The sequence below is a fragment of the Procambarus clarkii genome, chromosome 10, assembly GCF_040958095.1.
Source record: "Procambarus clarkii isolate CNS0578487 chromosome 10, FALCON_Pclarkii_2.0, whole genome shotgun sequence".
Taxonomy (NCBI): Eukaryota; Metazoa; Arthropoda; class Malacostraca; order Decapoda; family Cambaridae; genus Procambarus; species Procambarus clarkii.
This window is the reverse complement of record NC_091159.1, coordinates 42,632,868-42,642,906: the sequence shown is the minus strand read 5'-3', so window position 1 is coordinate 42,642,906 and position 10,039 is coordinate 42,632,868. Positions and strand designations below refer to the sequence as shown.

The following is a 10,039-nucleotide window of genomic DNA, read 5'->3' as shown; positions in this document are numbered from 1 at the left end:
GTGAGATTATGAGATTATTGCAGAAATACAGTCCACTTATCATTATACAAATTGCTATCGAAGTATATAAATTAACGTAAATATAAATTCATATAAATTAAATAAATATAAATCTCACAGGTCGGTTCCCACCGGTTGCGACCCGAGAGGGCCGTAACATAAACATATAGTTCAAGGGTTTATTGAACACTCGACCACAGTAGGTGATTCGGTGCTTTTAAAATGCTAAGCTAACCTACATACGTAAATACATAGATACACAGATTTACGTATGCCCTACATAAAGTGTTAGATGTGTCTTTTACATAGTGTCATTAATGTACATTCACAAAGGTGAAATGCAATTCTGATCAGCTTCCATATATACTTTATACCCATACATATACATACACACACACACACACATATACATACATATATACACACACATGCATTCACATACATTTGTCTCATATACTCTGACAGGGTGAGATAGCTGATAAAGAAACTAGTGTGCACTTAATCACTGAAGGTGATGAAGGTGCTTTTACAAGCTCAGGTTATATAGTTACTATGGAGAGTGGTAGGCACAGTTCTCTTGCTCCTTCCTTTAGTACCCAAGGGGAGATTCCATCTGGGCCTATAGCCTTTGTCACATCCAACTCTAGTAAACACTTCCTTACTTCCCTGTGTGTGTACTCACCTAATTGTGCTTGCGGGGGTTGAGCTCTGGCTCTTTGGTCCCGCCTCTCAACCGTCAATCAACTGGTGTACAGATTCCTGAGCCTATTGGGCTCTATCATATCTACATTTGAAACTGTGAATGGAGTCAGCCTCCACCACATCACTTCCTAATGCATTCCATTTGCTAACTACTCTGACACTGAAAAAGTTCTTTCTAACGTCTCTGTGGCTCATTTGGGTACTCAGCTTCCACCTGTGTCCCCTTGTTCGCGTCCCACCAGTGTTGAAAAGTTCATCCTTGTTTACCCGGTCGATTCCCCTGAGGATTTTGTAGGTTGTGATCATGTCCCCCCTTACTCTTCTGTCTTCCAGTGTCGTGAGGTGCATTTCCCGCAGCCTTTCCTCAGCCTGTGTGTGTGTGTGTGTGTGTGTGTGTGTGTGTGTGTGTGTGTGTGTGTGTGTGTGTGTGTGTGTGTGTGTGTGTGTGTGTGTGCGTGTGCGCGCGCGCGTGCGTGTGTGCACGTGTGTGCGTGCGTGTGTCCAAGAGGAAAGATTGGGTTGGGTGTATTGAGATGAGTGTTTACACACAAACATGGTCCACTCGATGCTAAGCTTGGTAGCTGTACAAGTTTTCAAAACATCATACATACGATCACTCCCCATCATGCCAGGATGACTTTCAACATACAGTTATGACAGGAAGGTCTCTTCTGACCCAGGTCGCGCCTCCATGGTCGACTATCTGGCTCTTGAAGCCCTTGACAGGCGTCTACCCCCAGAAGACAAATATCCATATGAGAAAATCAGTAGGAGTCATAAGGATTCGAACCCGCACACTTAGTACTCCCAAGACCACGAAATGGTAAAAGCAATGCAACCTGGGATTCAACTGAATCCTCTAGGGGTTCTGAGGCTTCCACTGAAGCCCAATCAGGGGTTACACACACTTCCCTCATGCACTCTGGCTGTGGTCTCGGAGTTCTACTTCCGACGCTTCCCTTCAAATGCAAAATGAAATCACATTAACGTGATTTTAAGCGGAGGACAGGTTGTAGCTGAAGACATGACCAAAACACTGCTTATATTATTGTTTTAGCTACATTTTATACAGTGTTTTGTCTCTCTTCTAGTTACGTTCCAGCCCTCTCGTGACTCACGCCTAGCTCTCACCTGGCCCCTGCTGTGACCTAGTGTTTGCCTCGCCCCACCACCCGTCCTCAATTTACCCCACCTCTAACCCGTCCCCAGCGCCGCCTCAACCCAACCTCCATCCAGATTCCCTTTTCCTCATAACTGTATATCATGGCAAATGGCGCGAGACTGTCTTAAAATACAAGATAAACGATTATTCTAATTAGATTAAAGAGGAAGTAATTAATCAAGTTTGTAAGGGGTAAATTACCTTAATTATACAGTGCTATACGTAACTGAGTAGGGAGGCGAGTGAGAGGCTGCGACGGTTACAAGGCTATGGGGAAAATATTGCCTGCGAGCGCACGCTCACGTGCCTGTGTAGACTCCTATTTGTGAGTGTTCGGCCGAACATCAGCTCTTGGCCCCCATCATTCTTTTGCTATCGATAGCTTATTGAATTATACGTATACTCATCCAGAGAGAGACTACCAGTCTCTGAGTTAATTCCAGTTTGGCCTGATCTTTCCCACAAGAGTGAAATAATTACTAAGTGATAAAGAGAAAATTCACTAATATTTACCAATACAATGCAGAGTACAAACATACAAACAAATACAACATACACATACACACACACACAGGCATGCATATATACACTAATGATCAGTAAGGGTCCAGTATACAGGATCTACCGATAATTAAAGAAACACTGACAACTGATTCTGTAAAGAGGTCTTTAAACTTCATTTCATTACATACATAACTTTTGTAATAAGTAAGATGTCATACAGTAAATCTAAATTGTACATAAATATACCATATCTTAATGAGTTGACGAGTTGAATTCAGACACAGCCAAACCACAAGCCGTCCAGATCTCAACACACTAGACAGAGCAGCCTAGCTTGGAGATATCAGACAAGTCCCAACTGTACGGATGGAAACAGTACAAATTATATTTATTTTACATAAATCCTCTTACTGCTGTACTATGAACAGCTAAAGTAATATATAATACAGAAAGATTGCATATTGATAGTACAGGCAATATAAATGAAAAACCAGGAAAAAGTATTTACCGAGAATTTTCAAGGTTGGCAGCAAATCTACATTCCAAAACATCAGTTTAATTTATGGTTGCACACTGTATTACACTTTATGTACTCGTAAGAGTTTGCAAGACATGCTTAACTGATAAATATCAATTTACTATTTAACAGTAAAAAATACACAATAGTAAATAAAGGCATACGAATAGAATGTAATAATTAACAAGATACATAGGGTGATAGCCGTCGCTGGTAATAATTTAGGCTCACGTGGGCCCCAAGGATTATATATGAACACTTCATTACAGGTTAACACACACACCATACACACAACACAATGGCTAGAGAATATACGTAATAATTCAATAAAATGTAGATTTTTCCTCCTTGGAAGCAATATCAGGATCAAGTGCAGCAAGGTGAGGAAATACATTGCTCGTTCCAGTGATTTGCTTTTTAATTTGGGACTTTGCAAACAAGGCAGTTTCTATATTCAACTCTCCTTCCTGAATCATTCGCTGAATCCCCAGTAAATCCGTTTCACGTTTAAATTTGTAGTGATTTTGGGTTCACTGAAAATGTTTTGGGGCGTTACGCACCTCTCCTCAAGTAATTTGAAAGGACTGATCTGCATAATGCACACCTTTTCTCGTATGCATAGAATATCTTAACTCCTTCACTTTGAAACTCCTTGTTCATTTTAGTTACAAAAGGTGGAAAATATCCTAGGTACTGAAAATATATTTTACAAATTGGATTCATCAATGCTGCACGAATATTCTGAGCAAACTCTAAATGGTCTTCCAAAGCAGCACTTTGGAAATATAAAACAAAAGCATTCTATAGCTCTAAAATCCCCTTGTACATCTTTTCTCAATCTTTGGCGCTTTTGTTTACATATATTAAACAGTTTACGAGCAACGAAACCTCCAGATCAAGTGTTATTATTGTTATAAACAGCCTCCTAGAGCTTCGGATCTCACAAACTGTTTAATCTATTTAAACAAAGCCGACAAATATCGAGGGATGATGTACAGGCTTGCAAGTACTTACGTAACTGCTGGATAAATCCAGGTCCTGTTCACCAAACTGTCTTGTGGAACAGAATAGATGTTCCGCGTTTGTGCAAAAGGTACCGAAATGGGACTTTATCCATAATGTGGGGCCACAATATCCCTAGCTTGAAATGATACAGTTTTTGAGAACGTTTATTCCATGATGAAGTGAAAAACGTTTGATGAGTACAGTCCTGCCATATCACTGAGTATTATATACCCAAGAATGCCTGGCTAGGGTGAGTCAGGTTAGGTTAAATTACAGTAGGATAAGTTCTGATATTTAAGGTTAGGCTACGGTAGATTAGTTGAGATTAAATTATCTTAATTAGGTTGGGGGGGGGGTTAAGTTAGGATATATTACGCTGTGTGAAGCTAGATTTTGAGAGGGGAAGTTAGGATATATTAGGTTATGTTAGATTAGTTTTGTTTAAGTTAAGTTACATTTGGTTAGGCAAGGTTAAACTAGTCTAAGTTCGGATATGCTTGGTTAGTTTGGGCTAGGCTACGTTAGCTTAGGGCAGGTTTGTAAAATTCGATGTAACCCAACATGGCACATGTAGCACCTCCCAACATAGCTCAAGAATCACCACTCAACATGACACATAGCACGACCAAACATGGCATATGTAGCATGTCTCAACACGAAACAAGAAACACCTCCCAACATAGTACATGAGGTACCTCCCAACATAGTACATGAGGTACCTCCCAACATAGTACATGAGGTACCTCCCAACATAGTACATGAGGTACCTCCCAACATAGTACATGAGGTACCTCCCAACATAGTACATGAGGTACCTCCCAACATAGTACATGTGGTACCTCCCAACATAGTACATGAGGTACCTCCCAACATAGTCCATGAGGTACCTCCCAACATGGCACAATCCTCAACACGATAAAAATAGCAAACGATAAACTGGAATATTCCCGAAATCTGGAACTTTTCTTGCTAACGCTTGAGAGGTGACTGGAATTTCAATTGGAATTTGGGATGAGGTTACAATTGCCGATTCCAACTGGACTGTGTCGTTCCGGATTCCAAGAAGTGGATAGATGCGCCTTGTGAGATGGAGGAGGCCCATGTGCCGAGCAGGATGGATAAGAGCGAGATGGATAGTCGAGGTCAGGTGCATAGATTTCAATATGATAAATTATATTTGTAATAAAGATGGACACAGGATGGAAAGTGTAGAAGGAGAGAAGGAGGGAGGAAAAATAGAGAAAAATGTTTTAATAACATAAGTGATGGGAACCTTTTGTATACGGTGATTGTCTCGTGGAGACTGTACTTGAGGCTAGTAGCGTGGTCCATAATCTCGCTGTCTCTCACCCCCTGGTCCGTACCCTTAGATCTGTACACTTCCACCCCCTGGTCCGTACCCTTAGATCTGTACACTTCCACCCCCTGGTCCGTACCCTTAGATCTGTACACTTCCACCCCCCTGGTCCAGGGAGGTGGATCTGTACACTTCCACCCCCTGGTCCGTACCCTTAGATCTGTACACTTCCACCCCCTGGTCCGTACCCTTAGATCTGTACACTTCCACCCCCTTGGTCCAGGGAGGTGGATCTGTACACTTCCACCCTCTGGCCCGTACCCTTAGATCTGTACATTTCCAACCCCTGGTCCGTACCCTCCCACCCCCCTGGTCCGTACCCTCCCACCCCCCTGGTCCGTACCCTCCCACCCCCCCTGGTCCGTACCCTCCCACCCCCCCCTGGTCCGTACCCTCCCACCCCCCCTGGTCCGTACCTCACTATCTACCAAGCCTGGAGGCCTTTACCCCAGGAAGGCTTTGAAGCGAAGCGATCAATACACAACACTAAGATAACCTTCTCTCCTGGATCAACACGCAAGAGTGAACTCCATTCAACTTTTTTCCCCCTTTCTTGGTCGCCCCTTTCCTCGTCTTTAGTCTTATCTACCCCGCTTCTCTCTCTTCACCACCTTTTACATTTGACCTTTCCTCTGATATATTCTTCACCCTTCTTTCTCTTTTCGTCTTTATAATTCATGGTTTTATTGCTTGCAGGTCGTGGACGGTGGCGGGGAGGTCTTCCCCTCACTGCTCCTGTGGGTCCGGGTCATCCTGATCCTGTCCGGGTCATGTTCCTGTCCTGCCGTCAGGATCATGACTGACGACGGGTACACCCTCTCACCTCCCGTCTACTGCACCTCTGCTTCACTTCCTTAACTTCATTTATATTTGAGTGTTTGTGTGTGACTTTGGAGAGTGAGTGTGAATTTGAAGGCTGGAAAGCACCTTCTCTTCCCATTCCATCCTTCCAAATCATCGTCCTCAATCTCTTAATCTATTCCTTCTTGATCGACCTCTCGAAGATTTCCCTTTTCACTGATCTCTCTCTCTCGCCTCCCATTTGGACTAGACCAGCTCCCGCCAGGTCCCTGGAAGCCGGCTTTGTTTTAACTGCCTGGAAACGGAGTTTCTTCGTATTATCCTCTTATTAAGCTTTTCTATAAATTCTTTCCTTACATTTATTTTAGGTTATATAACGCGACCTCATAACCATCAAACTAGCATCACCACAACGATCCATACAACTAGCACCACAGTCATCACCACAACCAGCACCACAGTCATCACCACAACTAGCACCACAGTCATCACCACAACCAGCACCATAACCTCGTGTTTCGATTCCACCAAAATCTGTGTCTAAAGTTCTCATTCCACAATACTACATGCAACCAGGCTACCTTCCTTCCCATATCTTCCCTTCTTGTTTCTTGCTCGCCCAACCTTCCCTAACCCAACCTTTCCTCCAGCAACCTTCCCTCCCGAAGCCTTCCCTCCCGCAACCTTCCCTCCCTCAACCTTCCCTCCCGCAACCTTCCCTCCCTCAACCTTCCCTCCCGCAACCTTCCCTCTCTCAACCTTCCCTCCCTCAACCTTCCGTCCCGCAACCTTCCCTCCCTCAACCTTCCCTCCCGCAACCTTCCCTCTCTCAACCTTCCCTCTCTCAACCTTCCCTCCTAACCTTCCCTCCCGCAACCTTCCCTTCCTCAACCTTCCCTCCCGCAACCTTCCCTCCCTCAACCTTCCCTCCCGAAGCCTTCCCTCCCGCAACCTTCCCTCCCGCAACCTTCCCTCCCGCAACCTTCCCTCCCGCAACCTTCCCTCCCAACCTTCCCTCCCGCAACCTTCCCTCCCAACCTTCCCTCCCGAAGCCTTCCCTCCCGCAACCTTCCCTCCCGCAACCTTCCCTCCCGCAACCTTCCCTCCCGCAACCTTCCCTCCCTCAACCTTCCCTCCCGCAACCTTCCCTCCCAACCTTCCCTCCCGAAGCCTTCCCTCCCGCAACCTTCCCTCCCGCAACCTTCCCTCCCGCAACCTTCCCTCCCGCAACCTTCCCTCCCGCAACCTTCCCTCCCGCAACCTTCCCTCCCTCCACCTTCGCTTCAACTGCTACATCCTCACTTTCTCTTTCTCATACTGAAATGAAAAGAGATCTTACCTTGAAGACAGGCGAATTCTGCTCTTTCTAAAGTGGTTTTTGCTTTTTCCAACGGCGTTTAAGGGTGGAGTGGTGATTAATACTGGCTTGCTGTCAGACGTCCTCCGGTGCTCCATCACTATTATCATCACCACCACCATCACCTCCAACACTACCATCACCATCACCATCACCTCCAACACGACCACCACCATCATCTCCAACACGACCATCACCACCACTTGCACCGTCATCACTACCTTCACCACCACCCCATCCACTGTCACCACTCCCCGCAGTAACACCACCAGCATCATGTGTAGGGCATGTGTACCTATTGTGTATTTTAGAACGCAGACGTAGGCTGACCAAAGACCAGACTGGTGTGGTGTCTATTGATATGGAGAGAGAACTTGTTTTTTGTAATGGATTTTGTATATAATGTTCCAATATCACACGTATGTGATTCAAGTATCTCTTTAATCTTGAGATACTACATATTATGATAATATACCTCACATTCACTACGGCGTAATATCTGGATTAATACTCATAAATAAACTTGAATAATCCCCCAGGAGATTATCTTGGGCGATTAATGAGTCATAACTCTAAAGTTTTGGCGATTTGAATTTCCATAAAGGGAGAGACGATCCCCTCTCCATCTCTCATACCTCCCACGCCCCCCAGCAGCACGGTCCCCCCCCCTTCACAACCACTGCCAAAGGGACCCCTAGTACCAGCACAGAGAACCACAATCTCACCGTAGATCACCCGGAGTGCAGTAGGTTAGAGTAGAAACACTGTGGGCGTTCATCTACCAGATGCAGCCTCACGTCTCATCGTCGTCTCGATCACAATGCTCGAAGCAGCACACCAAAAACCCATTAGGTACTAATCCCCACCCAGTACACACCTTACAAAACCAACACACAGTCGGGGCTTCCAATGAACTGCTATTGACAAGCAATGGGGAGACTAGGTACCCCTAATGACTCCTTCAAAACTTGATATGAATCTATACTTTGGCACTATGTCAGTGGAAAAAAAACGGGATTATGTTGATGAAGAGATTTACATAGGAGTTGAAAATTAAGTGCTGTATATATTTTATGAAAATGCAAAAATAAAATATGCAAATTCTTATCTAAGGGCAAGGGTCTTAAATTTGGGCTATGGAATAAAAGCCCTCCGTGATCTTCCCGGCACAGCCCAGACAGTTGACTACTGCTCGACCACCACCTTCCTCCAAGTTACACCTGGATCCTGCAGTCGAGAACCTGGCCCCTGCCACGGCTCTGACTCGGAAATTTCATGAAAATCTTCCTCCCGAAGATACTCAGGATCGGTCCTTATCGTATCTTGCTGTTCTGGGCTCCTTACGTTGGCACGATATGGTGCACATCGACATATCTCTCACTACTTGGGACTGGACTGACGTACATCCAATACCTATTTTGACAACTTGAGTGACAGTGGCGTCTCCTCGACCAATGACCGCCTCGCAGCTTGCCCTCATCAGTTACGTGACCCCAAGTGACATGTTGATTGGCAGGTTCCTGCAATCTCCCGGAAAATTATGTTGCATTCCTGTATCTGGGCTCCTTAGACTTAGCTTTTTCTTCTAGGTGCTAAAATTCTGCCAGGTTAACAACACTACTGACCGCCATGTTTGAAATGTACTGTTGTACATTTGTTATACAATTACTGTTGTACAGTAGCCCAGTGTTGTACAGTAGCCCCCTATTGTGCAGTAGCCCCCTGTTGTACAGTAGCCCCCCTGTTGAACAGTAGCCCCCCTGTTGTACAGTAGCCCCCTGTTGAACAGTAGCCCCCTGTTGTACAATAGCCCCCTGTTGTACAGTAGCCCCTGTTGAACAGTAGCCCCCTGTTGTACAATAGCCCCCTGTTGTACAGTAGCCCCCTGTTGTACAGTAGCCCCCTGTTGAACAGTAGCCCCTGTTGTACAGTAACCCCCTGTTGAACAGTAGCCCCCTGTTGAACAGTAGCCCCTGTTGTACAGGACGAAACTACCGTTCTTACTGGGGAGGGAAATTGGGTTTCGAAAATACGATTACTAGGTTAGTCTGTTTTTTATTTTTGTATCTGTGTTTTCTGACGTTCTCGCTTTCTCTTAAAGTCTATATTCCTTACTCTTTTTGCTTCTCCTCTCCCATTTCCTTTCTCGCCCCCTTACTCGATTTTCCTTTCTGTCTTGTTTATTCATTTTTCCCTCCTTTCCCCTTGCACCTTTACTCCCTCCCATCTTCCCCTCACTATTGTTCCCCCCAGGAATAACGCCCCCTAAATTACCACACACAATATGATCTTCAGGAACGCCCGGTTAAATAATTAAACTTGTATTTAATACTGTCACAAATAAGCCTGAAATGTGGTTAAAATACATTGAGAGGATGTATCTTGACAGCTGCGGACATAACACAAGGGAGAGTGAGCTGTAAAGACGGAGCATATGGTAAACATGTGTCCCGAGTTCCTTACTAGACAGTTGCCGACATATCGTGGGAAAATATCCACTGTTAATTAAAATAACGGCATATATAAATGTATAATTTTGATTTATAGGTTTAGACCACTGAACAATGGAAGCATGTGGCCCCCGCCTGCTCATAGTTCAAACCTCATGGTCGATAAGGTTATATATAAAACAGG

The 10,039-nt window shown here is 44.8% G+C and overlaps 1 protein-coding gene across 1 annotated transcript in view; it reads right to left on the bottom strand.

The window, feature by feature from the left end:
• Positions 1-7,480: 7,480 nt before the first annotated feature.
• The window catches only part of LOC138363334 (uncharacterized), a 10,085-nt gene continuing 7,526 nt past the window's right edge, over positions 7,481-10,039 (bottom strand). The window contains exon 2 of the mRNA XM_069322358.1: positions 7,481-7,700. Within this exon, the coding sequence (XP_069178459.1) occupies positions 7,481-7,700 (220 nt within the window). The remainder of the gene's footprint in view (positions 7,701-10,039) is intronic.